The 22,378-nt window shown below is 35.1% G+C and overlaps 1 protein-coding gene across 1 annotated transcript in view; it reads left to right on the top strand.

Moving 5' to 3' along the window:
• Positions 1–22,378, top strand: part of ABCB5 (ATP binding cassette subfamily B member 5) — a 90,652-nt gene that overhangs the window by 15,154 nt on the left and 53,120 nt on the right. Inside the window, exons 5-13 of the mRNA XM_054564528.1 lie at positions 678–869; positions 949–1,120; positions 3,722–3,846; positions 3,931–4,108; positions 5,381–5,494; positions 5,804–5,914; positions 7,978–8,103; positions 9,404–9,607; positions 19,447–19,617. Coding sequence (XP_054420503.1) covers positions 678–869; positions 949–1,120; positions 3,722–3,846; positions 3,931–4,108; positions 5,381–5,494; positions 5,804–5,914; positions 7,978–8,103; positions 9,404–9,607; positions 19,447–19,617 — 1,393 coding nt within the window. The remainder of the gene's footprint in view (positions 1–677; positions 870–948; positions 1,121–3,721; positions 3,847–3,930; positions 4,109–5,380; positions 5,495–5,803; positions 5,915–7,977; positions 8,104–9,403; positions 9,608–19,446; positions 19,618–22,378) is intronic.

Genomic DNA, 22,378 nt, shown 5'->3' with positions numbered 1-22,378 from the left:
ATGAAATTTTTTCTTTTTTTTAAATTTAAATACTTTATTGTTTATGCTATTACAGCTGTCCCAATTTTCCCCCTTTCAGTGTAACTTTTAAATAAAAATATTTAAGAATGTCAAAAGGAGATATAAATAGCAAATATGTTTTAAAATACTAATTTCTGCTAATAATGTAAGAGATACATCCTAGTAGTCTCACCTAGATTTTTACATTCAGTACACTTCACTATTTCTCAAGAAGGTTTTACTTGTAGTTACTATAGGGTTAGTAAAAATTCTCTTAGCCCTGGCTCAGTTGGTTGGAATGTCATCCCATATACCAAAGAGGTTCTGGATTAGATTCCTGGACAGGGCACATACATGGGTTGTGGGTTTTACAGCAACCAACCAATTAATGTCTCTCCCTCTCTCCCCCTCTTTTCCCCTCTCTACCCCTATCATCTCCCCTCACTCTTCCTCCTCTCCCTCCCTGCTCTCCCTACCATTCTTCCTCTCTCCCTTCCTCTCAAGGATCAATGAGCATACTCTTGAGTGAGGATTAAATAAAAATAAAATTCTCTTAGTCAAATATTGTAATAGGTTTTTTTTGTCCGTTTGTTTTACATGGGGGAGGGAGGTGTTGGCAACAAGGGAAAAAAGTTGTTCTTCAGTCTCACTGACATTTCCAATAACCTTTCTTTCAGGTTGACCCTGTATTATGTTGGAATAGGAATTATTGCCTTGGTATTTGGCTACATGCAGATTTCCTTTTGGATTATGACTGCAGCACGACAGACCAAGAGAATCCGAAAACAGTTTTTTCATTCCATTTTGGCACAAGACATCAGCTGGTTTGATGGCTGTGACTTGGGTGAACTGAACACTCGAATGACTGAGTAAGAGGATAGATATGTAGTTTATCAACCTCATTTTCGTATGTTATATAACTGACTTTGCTGCATGTATTTGTTTCAGTGACATCAACAAGATCAATGACGGTATTGGAGACAATATTGCTCTGTTGTTTCAAAACATGTCTACATTTTCCATTGGCCTGGTAATTGGTTTGGTGAAGGGCTGGAAACTTACCCTGGTGACTCTGTCTACATCTCCTCTTATAATTGCTTCAGCAGCCATGTTTTCTAGGGTGGGTAAGATGGCTAATATGGTGTTGACTAGAAGCAGGAATGTGAACTAGTGTTTTACTGCATTTGTCAGACAGGCTTTTCATTTTTTATGTCCCAAAATAGAAGGGGACATTATACACAAAATTACTTTTGATTTTGTTCACCATTAATCACCTTCCTATCTTCAAGTTATTAGGCTACTGTGAAGTTGGTTTTTGCATCTTACTAACACTAAAAATAGTCCTCTTCATTTAGTAGCCTATTGCAGCTTCAGATGATAGCATAGGTAAAGTATTACGCATGGATACATTGGATGCTGGCAGTGCCTTGTGTGTTCTAAATCCCTAGATAAATGGGTTGCAGTTTATTTCACTAGAACAGTATGAGAAAATTCTAAAACAGTAACTACTTAAACACTTTTTTATGACAGCCATTTAAAGCTTAAAATTTTAATAAGGCTCTAAATTATATTTAAAATGTTTGCTGCTGTCTGTTTTTATGTATTATGTAAATTTTTAACAAATTATGTATGTGCATTTTAAATTATATTTTGTACTTTTATGCTGTGAGTATACCACAAGATAATCTATTTAAAGCCTGATTTTGAAACTAATGTTCCTTGTGAAGTCTAAAAACAACCAATATATCCTTAATAGCTCTCTCCAAATCAAGTCTTTGGCAGTTCTACCAATGTATATACCCATTTCCTAGATATGAGTCACAGTGTATTCTTGAGGAATAGAGTTTTTAACTTTGCAAAGCTCATTGTTCTTTATGAAAATCAAAGACAAAAAATTCACTGAGTTTATTTGCTAATAATATACAGTCAACCAAATAAGAATTTTTAGCAATAAAAATATTCTGTGATTGAATAATTCCTTAACAATAGACTTGGCTGTTTAGACAACAAATCTTTATTTAGGGTGACTTCTAGTGTTGACCTGGTAACCCTTGTCAAAATCTTCACCCCTAAGTTATTTGAAATGAGAACCTCTAAGGAAGATTACCCACAGGATGTTACTAAGATCAGATCTTTAACTTAACTGCCCAGGGAAGTGAAGTGGACAAGTTGTTTGAAAAGAACAGTGGTGGGGAATCTAAGTACTAGCTTCTTTCAATTTAATTAAATTTGGCAAAGATTTATTAAATACTCACTATGTACAAGGTTTTTTGTCAGTGCTGATTTCCTTCTAGTGATATAATAAAGAAATGATTATCTTTTTTTTTGTGGTAGATTGTTTTATTGTTCCTAACCATTTTCTACCTTATATAATGAAGGACTATATATTGCCCTTCTTTTTTTTTGTTTTTGGTTTCTTTTTGGGTTTTTTTTATTTTTAATTTTTTTTTTTTGTTCAAATGCATTTGTCTCCACCTTCCTGCCACCACTTTCCCCTGCCCCCCCTCACCTCCCTCCCTCAATCCTTCCCCAATTAGGCTTTGTCCCTGGGTCCTTTATACATGTTCCTTGATTTGACCCTTCCCTTCCCTTTCCCCACCACCCCTCCCTCCTTCCCTCTTGACTTTGTTGGTTTCTTTTTTCTTTCAATGTTGCCTGTTATATTTTCCTTGCTTGTTTGTTTTGTTGGTTAGTTTCCACTTATAGATGAGATCATATGGTATTTGTCTTTCGCCCCCTGGCTTACTTTGCTTAGCACAATGCTCTCAAGTTCCACTCCAAGAAATGATTATCTTTAAAAATAATTTTAAAAAAGAAAATAATTAATGAGTATTACTTAGCTTGTGCTACCTTCTGAGTTTAACAACGGGCTGAGCATGTCTTACATAAAATCAGCTCCAATTATGTGAAATGTGCTTCAAAAGTTGATAGATTTGTTATGTGAGTAGGCAATAGTTAGACTCACAGCTAAGAGGACAATTTTCTTCCTGTTCCCCTTCATTGAACTGTTGTGTTAATTACTAAATTAAATAATTTACTCATCAAAAGAATGTTAAGTGCATTTAATAGAGAAAAAGACCCATTCTGATTTGAACTTTTTGAGAAATCACATAAACCAGCCTAATATCGTGAAGAGTGATATTCTCCTCTCTGTCTATAGAACCTCACCTGTTACTGTTCAGAGATACAGCATTTACCAGGAAGCCTACATTATGCAGTAATCGCTTCTGATCACTCCTGCCACAACCCTATAACCAATGTCCTCCAAAAGCCTTGCTTTTTCCATAATAATAAATCAAATCAAGTTAAATTAGGTTTACTAATTTCCAGAGTGCATCCAAAAAGAACTGTGTATGTCCCTAACATCCTTCTCCAAATCAAGTCCTTACCAATTGCATTAATATAAATACACATTCTCTAATTTTTTAAAAATACAGAGAGAAAACAGTGAAACTCTACTAGTAGACGGCAAATAGAGAGGTTTAAATTCTAGGTTATGTTAGGCTAAGTTCTTTCACTGCTGTGAGACTTTAAAAAATCAGTTATTATCTCTGGTCATTGGTTTCCTTATGTGCAAACTGATGAGGTTAGATTAAGTAATATTAAGTACCTTCGCAATAATACAATTATGTTATTCTAGATTCTACCTGAATTAAATTCTTGTACAGTGTTACTACCCCAAAGTCATTCTTGGGTTAACAGTGGACATGGCTTATTACAGATAGTCATCTCATTGACCAATAAGGAATTAAATGCCTATTCCAAAGCTGGAGCTGTGGCAGAAGAAGTTTTGTCATCAGTCCAGACAGTCATAGCCTTTGGGGCCCAAGAGAAAGAAATTCAAAGGTGTGTTCTTTTAATTATGACAATATATGTTTGATTTTATTTTTTTTCCCCAAAAGCTATTACATTATGGTTTTTCTTTTTAAGGTATACACACAATCTAAAAGCTGCAAAGGATGTTGGCATTAAAAAGGCTATAGCTTCAAAACTCTCTCTTGGTGCTGTATACTTCTTTATGAATGGAACCTATGGACTCACTTTCTGGTATGGAACCTCCTTGATTCTGAGTGGAGAACCTGGTTATACCATCGGAACTGTCCTTGCTGTAAGTCTTGTTTGAGAACAAAAATAACTGGCCTTGTTAAATCTTTTCTTCCTACAGCATAGTAAAAAATTTCTCTTTGAATAATATTGAATATTCAAAGATAAACGTTTTGAATTAACAACTATTCTTTTCTTCAAATGATTTGTATGTTCCTTTCAATTATATTTATGACAGGATATATTCATCCAGCCTATCTTCTAAAAGCGTTGTAGTTTTAGAAGAATCATAATTTAATTTTCCACTGAGACAGAGAGTTTTCTTAATCCAGCAGTCAAAAAGGCCAGCCTCTGGTGAGACATCTTCCCTTCAGTCTCGCTGATGTATAATGGCACTCCACATTCGCATTGCTAAGTGTCTTCCCTCTGGAAGTGTTCTGTAGATGGGACTCTCCTGCCCTTCCTCTGTCCTTTCAGCATATAGTAATTTTTAAAACAGACTAAATAAGCTCTGTCCAACATTACAATTTAAAATTCTTTAAACTTTTAGGGGTTATATATTAAATTTGAATTTATTCAGTTATCCTCCCAAGTTTTGACAATCAACAGATTATTTCAAGATTAAGAACTATTTGCCTTGCTGAACTGAATTGTCTAGCTCTCCTGTGTAGATTTTTTTTCTCAACTACAGTCATACTATGAATTTGAGACTTTCATAGTTAAGGCTTGAAGCTATTTATTTCATATAAATAAAACTTGAACACGAGGAGTTTGAGACACACCCTTGCTCCTCAAAGTGTGTGACTTTGGCAGATGACTTGCTTAACCTCAGTTTCCTCATCTGCAAGTAGGAATAATAGCACCTAGCTTACGGGGTTCTTTATTTCATTTTTTGCAGAGATGTATTTATCTGTCTAAAAATGGACAGGTGTCCACTAAGAAAAGAATTCATAAAAATTTGGACAGAAATAGTACAATGTCTCTGAGTTAGTGAAATCTAACACATCCTTCTCTTTAAAGAGCAAGGAGGAGAGTGCAGCTTGTCTCCTCACTCAGTCAGGTTCATGTATGGCAGGCACTCCCGAAAGCGAGTTTTCCTGCTCAGACTTCCCAGGAGGTGATAACAACAGGACTATGGGACAATCAAAAGTTGATCCACGTTAGGAAAAGCCAAATATACTTGGATTAACTTGTGTTGCCTTTATATTTGACAGCAGCTTCTAGTCTCTCTTATCTAATTTTTCTAATATCTGTCTGAGTCTCAACCAAGTATACACTTTATTCTGTTGTCTTTTTCATATAACTGAGGAAAGATAATTTTTTTTTGTTCTTGCAGGTTTTCTTTAGTGTAATCCATAGTAGTTATTGCATTGGAACAGCAGCCCCTAACTTTGAAACCTTCACTATAGCCCGAGGAGCTGCCTTTTATATTTTTCAGATTATTGATAAGGTAAGACTTCTAATTGCTTTAAAGATAACTAACATTTCTGCAAGAAGGAAACCAAAAAACAGGCACACTCATTTCACTAAAACAAAAAGATCAATGAAATCCATGTCAGGCAATTGTCTATGGAAAGAGAGGTGGTTTTTAATTCTTCTACAAGGAGATTGTGTTTTATCAAAACCTTCATTCTAAATCAGTGCACTTCTAAAGCAAAAAGGAAACTTGTAAAAAAAAATCTTTTAACTACTTTTTAGAACTTAGAGAGTGTCAATTCAGTCCCCTGAAGATTTATAATGTTCTCTTTGTTTTTCCAAGAAACCTGCTATAGGGAACTTTTCCACAACAGGTTATAAACCGGAATGCATAGAGGGGACTATAGAATTTAAAAATGTTTCTTTCAGTTATCCATCAAGACCCTCTGTCAAGGTAGGTTAAAATTAATTATAGAATTGTACAGCTTTCTGATTATTGTGTACTGCTTAAGATCTCCTTTTATAAGATAATCTGGAATCATTTTGGCGAAGATTTAGCTACTTTGTTCAGAGACTTGAGAAAAGAAACAGAGATCAAGGAAAGAGGTGGCTGTGGGGAGGAAGGAAGGAAAGAAAGAAAAATCAGTAACGGGCAAATAACTATGGATGAGCCAGTTATATCTTGCAGCCTCTTTTCTATATTCAACTGACTAAAGCAATTTCACCTCCCTGGAATTTCTTAACTCTGGATTTGGCAACACACATCAAAATGTCTTTGATTGGTGGTGCCATATATTGGTGGTCCCCAGATATTGTCCCACTCAACATAACTCGTTTTAATCTAGTTTCTAACCTGGGAGAATTATGCACAGGTTGTATTGTTCACTTCACCCTTTCCTAGGACTTTTACTGCACAGCATCTATGCCTCCGTTATTGCCTCCCCACCCGTCACTTTTGCACACACACAAACACATTTGTGCATACACATGCAACACAGTTTATCCTCCTTCCTCTGTCATTCAGCCTTTGACAAATTCTTGAGAAAATGTGTCAGTCACTTCTCTTGTCTTCCTCCTTTCATTTTATTATGTATAAATCCAAAAAGTAGTTAAAGATTGCAAAGAGTAAATACTAATGAATACTTGTTTCATAGAAAAAGGACATTATTTTAAGTGAGATTAATCAAATTGCTAATATCATCAACCTCTGTCTTTTAAAATATGCAAGTGTCCTCTGCATAATTTGCATCAAAAAAGATCTACCTACTCCTACTTCCTTATTTTTCTCTAAGTATTTGAATGAAATTCTCTTTTCAAAGCTCTTTATTTTTTTTTAATTTATTATTTAATTACCATTATTATAGTAGTATTGTCTTCTACCATTTTTTAAACATAAATAGAATATTTCAACTCCATTTTGCAACTACATTTAAGCTAGCATCCTGGAGACATAGGCACCAATTGTGCTATTATGTTGCATGGTAAAGTACTCTCTGGGTTTTAAACAACTATTTTTAAATGAAATTTTGAAACGTAGCTTTATTTGTTAACCTGAAGAATAAATAACTTTAAGAAAGAAGTTCACTCATTTTAAATAAAACACAAATTCTTTGAAGGAAAGTACAGAAATCAACTCTAGAGTAAAAGTGCAGGTAGAAGAGGAGGCCCTCCCACTGGGGTCCTGATTTCTCACCTTCTTTAGAGGATTTTTCTCTGCCTGGGCCTTTGAAGTTTTTATGTTTGGCTATTTAAAGGGTCAATTTCTTTACAAATGGAGAGATCAAAGTGAGAGAATCCAAGGAAAGATTTCCATACTTAGGGATGAATACATACAAATGCAAGCAAAGATAGGTGAGAGTTTCTCAATGGGATTGCTGTTGTCATTTGGGAGGTTTCTCTCATGTTGCAGGTCCCTCAGGTACTAAATGCCAGTAGCAATCCTCAGTTACTGAGAAAATTTTTAAAGGCTTCCCCTAAATTGAAATGTCCCCATGAGATCCACCACTAAAAAAGGGAGAGTTTCTATTTATGGAATCTCATTTATAGGAAGCACTGAAGTTTTAACAATTGTTTTACTTTGGAATATATTTTGCAATTATGTTAAATATATTCTTAAAAACATATTTCTTGAATAGCTCACAAAAATATCTGGCAAGATTTCATTCAGTGGTTGCAAATTAAAAGGTAAAACTTCCACTAACTTGGTAGCCATGAAATTCATATTAAAGTATGTCAGCTGAGAATATAGTTTGCTGTGCCTTGTTAATATTTAATAACTAAATTTAATTTAGATTTCTTCTTCATGCAGAGAGATGATAAGAGATTGTTTACTATTATTTTCCAAAATTATATAGGTTATTATACATGAAACAAGTATTATATAACAATATCTTAATTTGTTTTTAAGTGTCACAGAAGAATTAGTTTTATTTAAATTACATTAAATTTCTGAAAATGTGTAAACCATATTCTCACTTACTCTAGTTTGATGGAATTTCTTCCCATACATTCCAATAGATTCTGAAAGGTCTGAATCTCAAAATTAAGTCTGGAGAGACAGTAGCCTTGGTTGGCCCCAATGGCAGCGGAAAGAGTACTGCAGTCCAACTTCTGCAGAGGTTATATGACCCCGAAGACGGCGTTGTAAGTGTACCTAGCAACACTATGCACAGCCTACACAATGAGATTTGGAAATGCCACCTATTACAAAGATCTTATAGCTATGGCAACTTTTAATTTTTAGCAGTGGAACTCAAAGAAAAGTAGTATCATTTTCTTTCCTGCATATTCATTCATTCAACAAATATTCCTTGAGGACCTACTACGTGCCAGATAGTGTTCTAGGTGCTGGGCATGCATTGGTGAACAAAGCACAAAAACTTCTGCCCTCATCAAGTTTACATTCTTATAAGTAGGGACAGACAAATAAAATAAGTAAGTTATATGGCATGTTAAAAAGTATTAAATGCTGTAGAGAAAAAGAAAACAGTAATTTGTAGTACCCAGAACTTACCAAGAATTTCAGTTTCTTAAAACATCCTGGAACAATGGCATCTGTAATGAATATGCTCTCTCATCTCATTCTGTCACCCATAATGTTGCACTTAATTTTAATTAATTAATTTAATTAATATGCACTTGTACATGGCATAGAGAATGAGACTATGATAGTCATGGAAGTATAATTTTTCATGCTTCTACTCAAATTTTCAACTATTATTTTTAGAAGAAAATCTACTCTCCAATAGCCTGGTTTCACTTAAATTTGACTTCTTAAGTAAGTCTTCCTTTGCAGTCTACTATATTCATGTATCCATGCTAATATAAAATAAGTTATTAGACAATCATTTCATAAATAAAGCAGTTGCATAGAATACCCTTGGTTAAACAGAATACCAGAGTTGGTGAGAAAAAGAGACTCTGAGTTATAATTACCAAACATTGACTTCTGTCATTGGAATATGTTGGGGTAATAGGTAATGGCACTACCTGTGGAGCAGACAACATTTATTTACTACTGTTTATAGCAATGAATAGAAGATACTTTTGCCTTTTGCAGGGGAGCAGGGTGTTGAAAAGTAAGGAATGATATTTCCCAGAAAAAATGCGAAGATCACATCAGTTTGTTACCTGTGTCTACACAATAACATTGTGACTCCTAGGATGTATATCTTTATAATACCTAATTTGTGGATCTTAGAATAAAGATTATTTAGGTGTTTTGGTGAGATTTTTAAGCCAATTTTTGGAAGTTCTTTTGGTTTTTACCTACTGGAAAAAGTCTCTTAACAATATAAATGCTATAAATATTTCATCAAAACATAGTCAGTCTTTGATTTCTGAAACACCATGCTTCTCAGTGTATGTTTTAGACTAGCCAAAATTGACTCAACACAATGCAGCAATAGGCATCACAACATGATTCATTCCTTTGGATTGGCAGATCACAGTGGACGGGAATGACATCAGAACTTTAAATGTGCAGCATTATCGAGAACATATTGGAATGGTCAGCCAAGAGCCTGTTTTGTTTGGGACTACCATCATTAACAATATTAAATACGGACGAGAAGGCGTGACCGATGAAGAGATTGAGAAAGCAGCACGGGAAGCAAATGCTTATGATTTTATAATGGAATTTCCCAGTGTAAGTACACTATGTAGTCTATGGCCTTAGCTTAGAGCTTAAGCATTACAATATTCCAAAATGAATTAACAAAGCAATAACTTCTGCAGAGTAGGGGGATGTGATTAATTTTGAGTTGTTCTAGGTAAAAAATCTCTAAATGAGAGAGCATGGTAACAACCAAAAGAAGTGCATCATTGAAAGATAAATTTTAAAATTCATATTAGTTCTAATTGGTTTTTACTGTAAATGAAAAAGAGTACAAGAAACAAAATCATTACAAGCAGAGAAATGATGTCTACAAAATGTTGATTTGCAAGGCCATCTTGTGGCTAAGAGTGGGAATGTCACACAGAATGTTCAGATTGGTTCTACAATGAGACAAAAGGAAAGCTATGATCATCTTTTTTCAGAAGCACATGGAGCTAATATTGTACAAGAAATGTGAACTCATACTTGTAAATAGATACAATAACTGAAAATTCTTAGTACAAGGACATATCCTAATGGATATCTAGAATTGATTGTTGTAAAACCATTTATTTGCATTTACTATTTGTTTGCCGGTACCACCTGAAATTGCTGTGGGAAGTACCCTATGAAATATGAAAGGGTAAGATTTAAAATTAAAATACAAATAAAATTCCACCATCCCTGAAGTAAAAAATAACAAAAAAGTTCTTTTTAATGGGTATATTTTATACATTGCCCTCTATAAATCATACTAATTTTGTTCTTTTGTTTTTCTTATAAAAATTTTCATTATGCCAATAAATACCTTCTATCCCTATTATTTAGCATCATAATTAGGACAGCAAATTCATTAAAGACTTGAGGTCATTCTTTGACTATGGTTTGGGGAAACACAGACTTAATTTTTTTTTTTTTCACTTTTTGACACAATGACTTCCTTTTCTCAAAACACCAGTCATCTTCAGTTTCCCAGTTGAATCTAGGGAGCTTTCTCATGCCTCTTAAATTATATCCTGTAAGTTACTACTTGCTTTTACTAAAAGTCTCATGTTTATACAAAGATTCCCCCTCCTATAAATAGAATAGTAAATATTAAAGATATAATCCAATGATCAAATTAAAGATACTAGCTTATGATGATGGAAACTAAATTCCACAGCCATGTTTATCCAGAGAAATAGGAATAAGTACAATATTAAACAAAAATTTCAAAAATGGTTACTTTATATAGGTGAAAAATTGGGGAAAGCTAGCTCAAAAATACCATTACTTTTATGATATTTCTAAGACATATACATATTTTTAAATTAATGTAGTATGATTAACTAATATTTGCTAGCCTTTTCCTATAAACAACTATAAGTCTGGCTAAAATAAGACAGTTGTTTCTAAGCACTTGATAAAAGGCAGCATAAAATTATGATTCCTGAGAGAAAGGAAACTCATCAAGAAAGTCCATGAATTTGCAGCATTCTCCCTGGGTACAAATTTCTAATCACATCTCTGGAAAATGGAATCCAGACAGAATATGGCAGTCTCACTGAGGTGAAAGACAGAGATAGAATTTCAGGGCAGCTTTTAAGCAAAGGGAAAGGCAATGAGAGAGCTGTGGAGTTGAGCTGGGAGCAGAAGTCCATGTAGGCATCCCATGGGAATCTTTGCCTGAGGATAAGACTACACAAGGCTTGCCACAGAGAGTAGCTGCTACAAAGCTGAGAGTAGAACAGAGATACTAGAAGTCGAGCAGTATGGTGGAGATACTGAAATCACAGCCCAGCCAGGGTGAAGAGATCACATTAACATCTTTTTAATACCTCAGGAATATACCTGAGACACCAATAAAAGCTACACCTTAGGAGTAAAAACCACACCTTAGAGTATGGCTGACAATAGACCTGCCCTAACAAATCCTAAAACCAAGCCATGACAAGATCCCCTGAAGAGACAGAACTTAGAGGTTGGATCCTGCCAAGTTTCAAGACTTTCGACAAACTCCCAACAAAGCATAAAACCAAAATTACACAAGTTCAAAGTGATGTCAATATTTGAATTGCCTACTAGAACAAAAAAATCAACATTTTTATAAGGAAAACAAAATTCAGACTTTCTCTAACATATCACACACAGAATTGAGTACATATTAAAAAAAACCCCACTAGACATGCAAAGAAATAGGAAACTATGATCCATAGGCAGGAAAACATAATCTTAACTGTTTATGCACTTCAGAAAACCTTCAAAATTATTGAGGCAAAAAAAAAAAAAAACAACACCTGAAAGGAGAAATAGACAAATCCACAATTTTAGCTGAAGTCTTCAGTACTTGATAAAATGAGCAGAAAGTAAGGATATAGATGGCTGGAACAATACTGTCAACCAAGTAGATCTAACTGACATATATAGAATACTCTACCTGATAACTGCAGAATACATTCTTCTCAAGTGCACATGTAATGTTTGCTGAGATAAACAATATCTTGAGCCATTAAAATAAAAATTAGTATGTTCTCAGTTCATAATAGAATTAAACCACAGAAATCAATAACAGAAATATATATCTGTAAAATCCACAAATATTTGAAAATTAAATAACCCACTTCTAAATAATCTATAGTTCAAAGAGGAAATTTCAAGGAAAGTTAAAATCCATTTTAAACTAAATATAAATGAAAATGCAATGTATCAATAGTTGCAGGATACAGTTAAAGCACTGCCTTAAGAGAAACTTATAGCATTGGATGCTTATTTTAGAAAAGAAAAATACCTAAAATGTATAAACTAAGTTTTCAACTTGAGAAACTAGACCAAAAACAGCAAGTCAAATGCCAGGTGAGCAGAAAGGGGGAAATAATAGAGTTTAGAGCAACAGTTAATAAAATCAGAAATGGGAAAACATTAGAAGCAATCATTGAAACAAAAAGCTAATTATTTGAAAATATCAGTACAATCAGTAAAACTATAGCAGGGCTGATGAAGAAACAACCTAAAAGAAGAGAAACTACCAATATCAATAAAGAAAGAAAATACATCACTATTGATTCCAAAGACATTAAAAGAAATACTGTGGATTTGCAGTCAAGATGGAGGCATAGGTAGACATACTTCACCTCCTTGTGCAACCATAAGAAGGATCACAGCTAATTTCAAAATGAAAACCACCCAGAACTGCCAGAAAATTGAATGTGTGAGGAAATCCAACAACCAAGGATTGAAAGAAGCTGTATTCATCCAGATGAGTAGGAGGAGCAGAGACGGGGAGTTGGGGCAGAGAGGACACAGTGTGGTGATGGCAAAGCAGTAGCCTCAGCCAATGGAACAGGAGATCCCACATTCATGGGTGGTGGATAAAAATCAGGGGGACACCTTGTGAGCGAGTGATCCCAGCCCCAGGCCAGGCCATGCAGCCCAGGTTTCCAGTGCTGGAAAAAAAATAAAGCCTCATAACTTCTGGCTGTAAAAACGAGTAGGGGTTGGGTCGACAGAAGAAAGTGCTGGTTGCTCAGGAGAGCCCAGAACATATGCAAACCCACCCACTCTGGGAACTACAACCAGGGCAGCAGCTGGAGGGTGCCAGTCACATAGGGGAAGCGGCTGAGATGACTGGAAATGAGGCAACTGTCAGGCAAGCATCTAGAAGTGAGCCAGCAGTGACATTGTCCCCTCTTCAGCCCCTCCTTTGCACACACACAACCACAAAGTGGTGAAACAGGCTGCTGCCCTGGCAAATACCCAAGAGTCTTCCCCATACAACTTAACAGATGCACTAAGACAGGGAGTCAAATCAGCTCTACCTAGTACATAGACACAGGGAGGCTGGCAAAGTGAGGAGAGAAAGAAATATGGCCCAAGTGAAGGAACAGAACAAAAACCCAGAAAAAAAACTAACCTATCAGACACAGAGTTCAAAACACTGGTGATTGAATGCTTAGAGATCTCATTGAATACAGCAAAAGCATAAGGGAAGAAATGAAGGCTACACTAAGTGAAATAAAGAAAAATCCACAGGAAACTAACAGTGAAGGGAAGGAAACCAGGGTTCAAATCAATGATTTGGAACATAAGAAAGAAATAAACATTGAACCAGAACAAAATGAAGAAACAAGAATTCAAAAAAAAAAAAAAAAAGTTTAAGAAGCCAAATCATAGGGATGCCAGAAGGAAAACAGGAAAAACAAAAATTGAAAACTTATTTGAAAAAAAAAAATGAAAAAAAATTTCCCTGAAATGGCAAGGGAAATAGACATACAAGTCAAGGAAATGCAGAGAGTCCCAAACAAGTTGGACCCAAAGAGGACCACACCAAGAGACATCATAATTAGAATACCAAATGTTAAAGATAAAAAGACAATCTTAAAAGCAGTAAGAGAAAGGGAGAGAGTTACCTACAAAAGGGTTCTTATAAGCCTCTTAGATGATTTCTCAAAAGAAACTTTGCAGGCAAGAACAGACTGGCAAAGAGTGTGAAAAGTGGTGTAAAGCAAGTGCATACAACCTAGATAACTCTATCCAGCAAAGCTAAAATTTAGAATGGAAGGGCAGATAAAGTGCTTCCCAGAGTAGGTAAACCTAAAGGACTTCATCATCACCAAGCCCTTATTATATGAAATGTTAAAAGGTCTTATTTAAGAAAAAGATCAAAACTATGAACATTAAAATGACAACAAACTCACAACTCTCAACAACTGAATCTAAAAAAACAAACCAAGAAACAACTAGAACAGGAAGAGAATCATAGATATGGAGATCATTTGGAGGGTTATAGTTAGGAAGGGTAAGAGGGAGGATGGAAGAAAAGGTATAGGGATTTAGAAGCATAATTGGGCAGATACAAATTAGGGGGACTTTAGGAACAGTATAGGCAATGGAGAAGCCAAAGAACTTAAATGTGTGACTCATGGACATAAACTAAGGGCAGGGGATTGCTGGAGGGAAAGTGGGTACCAGGCAGAGGGGGGGAAAGGGGGAAAAATTGGGACAACTGTAATAGCATAATCAATAAGATATGCTTTAAAAATAAAAGGGAAACTATGAACAAAACTATACCTATAAATTTGACAGCCTGCTGAGAGTCAGTTCTTTGGAAGACACAAACTACCAAAAGTTACTAAAAGAGATACAGATAATCTGTAACTGTATAAGACCTGTAACTGTGGAAGGAAAAATTCAACTAGATTTCTAAATAATACTAATAGTTATAGATGAGATTAAATTGAGTGACATTCCCAATATCATCAAAAAATATAAAACAGAATGAATTTAATGAAAGATATGTAAATCTTCTCTGTGAAAATATCAAACATTGCTAAGAGAAATTAAAGAAGATCTAAATAAATAGGATATACCTTGCTCATTGATTTAGACATTCAATAGTTTGAAGCTATGCATTATCCCCAAACTGACCTATAAATCTGATGCTATACCAATCAAAATCCCAGCATTCTTTTTTCGCATGCAGCAATTGGCATGCTGATTCCCAAATTTATTTGGAAATTTAAATGACTAAGAATTGTCAAAACAATTTTGAAATAAGAACTATAAACATGGAAGACCTAAAATATCTAATTTAAAACAGCAATTACGGCAGTGGGAATAGTATAAGGATGGATGACTTGTAGACCAGTGGAGTAGAATAGAAAGTCCAGAAATAAACCCACATATATCTAATTAATACACAAGGCCAATATATTTCAGTGGAAGAAAGTCTTTTCAAAAAATAGTGCTATCCATATGGAAAAATTGGGTATCCCTATGGAAAAAATTAAATGTGACCCTTACCTCACACCATACGTACATATAATTTGCCATGCTTCTTATACCAACTGTAAAAACTTAGGCTGTTGCAGCCTTTGATAATCTGGCCTTTATTGAAATTAAAACCTTTTAAATTTAATTTAAAAAGACATGATTTAAAAAATAAAAAGGCAAGACACAGAGTGAAAGAAAATATCCACAATATACAGATCTGGAAAAGGACATGCACTCAGAACATATAAAGAACTCTTACAACACAGTAATAAGACAACAATAAAAACAGATACTTGTACATTTTACAAAAAAAAAAAAAAACAGAAAACAGAAAACTTGTACATTTTACAAAAAATGTACAGAAAACAGAAAAAAAAACAATAAAAACAGAAAACTTGTACATTTTACAAAAAAAAAAGACTCAAATGAACAGTACATACATGGTGTAATATTAACATGTTTAGTCAACAGGGAAACCCAAAGTAAAAATCACAATAGTTAGGTATAAATCTAACAAAATCTGTATAAAGAAAACTATGAAACTCTGATTAAAGGAGAATTAAATAAATGGAGAGATATTTCATGTTCATGGAGAAAAAGATTCAATATTGCCAAAATACGGGTTCTTCTCAACTGGGTCTAAAGATTCAATGTAATCTGAATCAAAATCCCAGCAAGTTACCTTATGGATATCAACAAACCAAATCTAAAATTTATACGTGGAGACAAAATACCCAGAATAGCCAACACGATATTGAATAAGAACAAAGTTAAAAGACTATACTATAAAACTTCAAGATTTACTGTAAAGTTAGAATAATCAAGACAACATGGAGTTTTTGGAAAAACAGGCAAATAGATTAGAGAAATAGAGTACAGAGCCCAGAAATACATCCATATAAATAGAGTCAACTAATCTATGACAAAGAAGCAAAGGCAATATAATAGAGCAAGGATAGTCTTTTCAACAAACAAATGGTACTGAAAAAACTGGACATCTACTTGTAAAATAAATAAATAAATATAGACACAGACCTTGTATCGTTCCCAAAATTTAACTCAGAATGGATCACACACCTAAATATGAAATGGAAAGCTATAAAATTCCTAGAAGATAACATAGGAGAAAACCTAAATGACTTGGGTATGGCAATGATTTTTTAGACATGACAAAGGTGCAATCATGAAAGAAATTATTGATAATCTGGACTCATTTAAAATTAAAAACTGCTCTGTGGAAGATAATGTCAAAAGAATGAGAAGATAAACCACAAACTGGGAGAAAACATTCACAAAGGACAGAACTGACAAAGTACTGTTACCCAAAGTATGTAAAGAATTCTTAAAAATTCAACAGTGAGAAAACAAACAATCCAATAAAAAATAGGCCAAAGATCTTAACAGACACCTCACCAAAAATGATATACAGATGGCAAATAAGCATATGAAAAGACACTCAGAAAAACTACAATGAGATACCACTACACTTGATTTAGAATAGCCAAAATTTAGAACACTGACAGCAAATATACTGTCAAGGACATGGTACAATAGGAAATCTCATTCAACAAATGGTGCTGGATTTATACCTCATTCCATTAGTGGTACAAGAATATTGCTAGTGGGAATGCAAAATGGCATGGCCATCTTGGAGACAGTTTGGTGACTCCTTACAAAATTAAACATATTCTTACCATATTATCCAGCAACCATGCTCCTTGATGTTTACCCAAAGGAGGTGAAAATGCATGTCCACACAAAAACCTACACAAATATGTTTACAGCAGCTTTATTTATAATTGCCGAAACTTGGAAGCAACCAAGATGTTCTTCAAGAGGTTAACAAATAAGCTGTGGTACATCCAGACAATGAAATATTATTCAGCACTAAAAAGAAATGTGCTTTCAATCTATGAAAAGACATGGAGAAAACTTAAATGCATATTACTAACTGAAAGAAGCCAGTTTGAAAAGGCTACATACTGTATTATTTCAAATATATATCATTCTGGAAAAGACAAAACTATGGACTCAGTAAAAGATTAGTGGTTGCCAGGGGTTGGAGATGGGGATGATGTAGGGGAAGGAATAGGTAAAACAGAGAATTTTTAAGGTAGTGAAAATACTCTGTATTATACCATAATGATTGATACATGTAATTGTATATTTGTCCAAAATCATACCCAGAGTGAATTCAAATGTAAACTGTGGACTTTGGGTGATTATAACATGTCAATGTAGGTTCACTTGTAACAAACATACCCCTCTGGTAGGGAATGTTGATAATGGGGAAGGCTGAGCATGTCTGGAGATGGGATATATGGGAAATCTCTTTACCTTCCTCTCAGTGTTGCTGTAAGTCTAACACTGCTCTACAAAAAGTCTTCTAAAAAAGCACACACTATACTATTCCATTTATATAAAGTTCTAGAACTAGTGAAATTAATTTATAGTGATTAAAATCAAATAGGTGCTATCCTGAGACACCGTATGGGTTTCAACTGGAAAGAGTCATGAGAAAACTTTCTAGGTTGATGGAAATATTCTAAATCTTTATTGGGATGATGATAGTATGGGTATAGTCATTTGTCAAAATTCATAAAACTGTATCTTTAAGTTGAGTGCATTTTATTGAGTGCATAATGTTTATGGGTATATAATTAATTAAATTATTCCTCAGGTTTCTATTTTAAAAACAAATTTGAAGGTCAAACTCTAGAAATTTAAGATTTAGAAAGGATATTTATTCAAGAAATTTATGTCTTTCAAACGACCCAATCAAAAAATGGGCAAAGGACCTGGGCAGACGCTTTTCCAAGGAGGAGATACAGAGGGCCCAGAGGCATTTGAAAGGATGCTCAGCATCACTAGCCATCAGAGAAATGCAGATCAAAACCACCATGAGGTACCACCTCACACCGGTCAGAATGACCATCATAAACAGATCAACAAACAACAGGTGCTGGCGAGGCTGTGGAAAAAAGGGAACCCTAGTCCACTGTTGGTGGGAATGCGGACTGGTGCAGCCACTATGGAAAGCAGTGTGGAATTTCCTCAAAAAGCTGAATATGGAACTGCCTTTTGATCCAGTGATTCCCTTGCTGGGACTATACCCTAAGAATACCAAAACGCCAATACAAAAGAACCTATGCACCGCAATGTTCATAGCAGCACAATTTACAATAGCCAAGTGTTGGAAGCAACCTAAATGCCCATCAGTAGATGATTGGATCAAAAAGTGATGGTACATATACACAATGGAATACTACGCAGCAGAAAGAAAAAAAGAACTACTAAACTTCGCGACAGCATGGATGGAACTGGAGAGCATTATGCTAAGCAAAATAAGCCAGGGGGCGAAAGACAAATACCATATGATCTCACCTATAAGCAGAACCTAACCAACAATACAAAGATGCAAGGAAAATATGACCAGCAACACTGAAAGGAAAAGAAATCAACAGAGACAAGAGGGAAGGAGAGGGCGGGGGGCAGGGACAAAGAAGGGAAGGGGAAAGTCAAGGAACATATAGCAAGGCCTCATGGACAAAACCAAAGAGGAAGAGCTGAGGGAGGGAAGGAGGGAGGGGGCAAGGGAAAGTGGTGGGGGGTTGGCAGAGACAAATGTATTTGAAAAAATAAAATAAAATTTAAAATAAAAAATCTTGCAAAATTGAAAAACATTTGGAGGGAAAGTTTATTTTTGCAGTAATTATTTTCATACTCTTTTAGAACATCCAGGAAGGAAGTTCTAAATAATGCATTTAATTGCTAATAAACATTTTGAATAGTAGTTAAGTATGTGTTTGCATTCCGTGTTCTTTTAAAGATGTTAATGTATTCAAAAAATTTCCTAAAAACTGAAAATTCATTCAAGTTAGTATTAATCTTCTTAAAAATCTTTGATTATCATATACTTCATTTCTTTTATTGCTAGCCAAATTTTTCTTAAGTCCTCTCTTTATTAGACTTTTTTAAGTAGTTGTTTGTTTTTACAAAGAACAAATGAAAAGTGTAAACCAGCCAGGCTGACCTAGTGATTTGCTGGTATTGAAACATAACTGTGATTGTTTATCATTTCCTTTTCCAATCATTTGATCATTCTCTCTTCTGTTTCTGTGCTCTTTCCTATTTTTCATTAGAAATTTAATACCTTAGTAGGTGAAAAAGGAGCTCAAATGAGTGGAGGACAGAAACAGAGAATCGCAATTGCTCGAGCTTTAGTTCGAAACCCAAAGATATTGATCTTAGATGAGGCTACATCTGCCCTAGATACAGAAAGTGAATCAGTTGTTCAAGCTGCACTGGAAAAGGTAAGTGAGCAGGCACATTTCTTATTTTAATATTCCTGGTTTGGCATTGTTTTTAAATATAAGGAAGTATAGTGCCATCATGGATTATTTTATTAAGTTTAGTACCCTGCTTAATGTATAGATGCAGGGTGTTCACCCCTGTAAAAATGTATATGATGGTTATAGGAAATGATTTGGAGAAGAGAAGAAGATGCTATAATTGGCACTAAAAATATATTTGAAGCTGATATCTAAGCAATCATCCTATATAAACCTTCATTCCAATGGGTCTGAAATGTCCACCTCCCCATGGTAACCCCACACCATTACCACCATCATGACTATACCTTTGCTTTTCCATACACACCTGTGGGATTCTCTTCTCTGACAACTTTTCTTCATTAAGGCAACCCTGGAGTACTCATTTCAACTTAATTTTACCTCAAGTAGAGAAGCATACATTGTGGTTTGACCTGATCTTGAACTTTCAATCCCCAGGCCCTCAAACCTCACACTGACCTTCTGTTTACCACAGGCACATGCCTCATGCCACAGTGCAGTCATAACTCTTTACCAAACTGCACTGCATCTGGGAAGGTAGTTTGTGATGGTGGTGTGAAAACATCAGATATTTTTTTCAATGACCAAACCCTCTTTATAATCATGACTTCCACACCCTTCAGTAGGCTTAATGGTGCATTCTATGTTGACCTTGTTTGAAAATGTGCTGGTTTTCTCTCAAGGAAAATATAGGCTTTTCTTTTTAAATGCTGACTTTCTGGGACCAGGAATGGTTACTGGCAGCCAAAGTGCCTACTGCTTATTGAAAAATTAATTACTATTATCAACTTTCAAATAAGATTATATAAGATTTTTACCCTTGTTTCCATCCCATGATAAGTGTGTCATATGTTGCACATGATATTTCTTATTTTCATAAACAAATAATAAGAAATTCATGTTTATTATGGACACTGGTAATTTGGTTTATTTGGGTGAAGAAGAAACAGTGATTCCCTCCAGGGGGAATGATTAAACATAATGATATATTAAGTTACATATGATTTCTTCCAGGTTTATTGGGGTATAATTGACATACATATGTAAGATTTTTAAAAACATCTTGTAATAGACTTTAGAGTTGTTTAAAAGTTAAATATTGTCACCACTGTCTTTTCATCCAGTATATTAATCACTTTGGGTGATCAAAACTTGTTCAAACATTAAAAATAAATAGTTGCAAGATTTCCAGTCAAGATGGAGGCTTCACCTCCTTGCAACCACAGAAAGAATTACAACTAGATCTCAAAACAAATAACACCTACAACAGTCAGAAAAATAGAGCTGTAGGGAAGTCCAACAACCAAGAATTTAAAGAAGCCACATTTATCCAGACAGATAGGAAGGACAGAGTTGTGGAGATGGGTGGAGAGGCACAGAAATGCAGCGTAGTGCTGAGAGGTGGTGGCGGCAGAACAAAAGGTCCCACATTCACGTGTAGTGGATAAAAATTGGGAGGGATACCTTGGGAACAGGTGATCCTATCCCCAAGCCACAACTCACAGCCCAGTGTTCCAATGTGGGGAAGATAAATTATTGTAACTTCTGGCTATAAAAACCAATTGAGGGTTGGGGCAGTGGAAGAAACTGCCAGATTTTCAGGAGACTGTTTAAAGGGTCCACATGGACTTAGAATGTATGCAAACCCACCCACTCTGGGATTCAGCACCAGGGTGCCAGTCACATATGGGAAGTGGGTGAAGTGACTAGAAAAGGGGCAAGCGCTGGGCAAACCTCCAGAAGCCAGGCAGTGGCATTATCCCCTCTCTGAGTTCACCCCCCCCCCCATACAGAACCACAAAGCAGTGACGCCAGTTGTCCTGCCCTGGTGATTACTTATAAGGCTCCACCCCATACAATTTACAGGTGCCTTTTCTACACTAGACCATGCTATAAGGAAGTCAAAGCAGCTTCACCTAATGCACAGAAACACAGGGAGGCTGCCAAATCAAGGAGACAAAGAAATATGGCTCAAATGAAAGAGAAGAACAAAACACCAGAAAAAGAACTAAAGGAAATGGAGATAACCAACCTATCAGATACAGAGTTCAAAACCTGGCAATCAGGATACTCAAAGAACTCATTGAGTATGACAACAACATAAAGGAAGAAATAAAGGTTACTAAGTGATATAAAGAAAAATCTACAGGGAACCATCAATGGAGGGGAGGAAGCCAGGATTCAAATCAACGACTTGAAACATAAGAAAGAAATGAGCATTCAATTAGAACAGCAGGAAGAAAAATGAATTTAAAAAAAACTAGCATAGTATAAAGAGCCTCTGGAACATCTCCAAACATACCAACATACGAATCATAGGGGTGCCAGAAGAAAAAGAGGAAAAGCAACAATTTGAAAACTTAATTGAAAAAATAATGAAAGAAAACTTCCCTAATTTGGCAAAGGAAATAGATATGCAAGTCCAGGAAACACAGAGAATCCCAAACAAGTTGGATCCAAATAGGACCACACCAAGATACATCATAATTAAAATGCCAAAGGTTAAAGATAAAGAGACAATCTTAAAAGCAGCAAGGGAAAGGCAGAGAGTTACCTACAAAAGACTTTTTATAAGACTGTCAGCTGACTTCTCAAAAGAAACTTTGCAGGCAAAAAGGGACTGGCAAGAACTGTTAAAAGTGATGAAAAACAAGGACCTACAACCTAGATTGGTTTTACTGTATCCAGCAAAGTTATCATTTAGAATTGAAGTTCAGATATA

Source organism: Pteronotus mesoamericanus, unplaced genomic scaffold, assembly GCF_021234165.1.
Source record: "Pteronotus mesoamericanus isolate MK-2021 breed Mesoamerican mustached bat unplaced genomic scaffold, CSHL_Meso_final scaffold_85, whole genome shotgun sequence".
NCBI classification, from domain to species: domain Eukaryota; kingdom Metazoa; phylum Chordata; class Mammalia; order Chiroptera; family Mormoopidae; genus Pteronotus; species Pteronotus mesoamericanus.
Note: the sequence above shows the minus strand (reverse complement) of the source record. Positions and strands in the feature narration are given on the sequence as shown.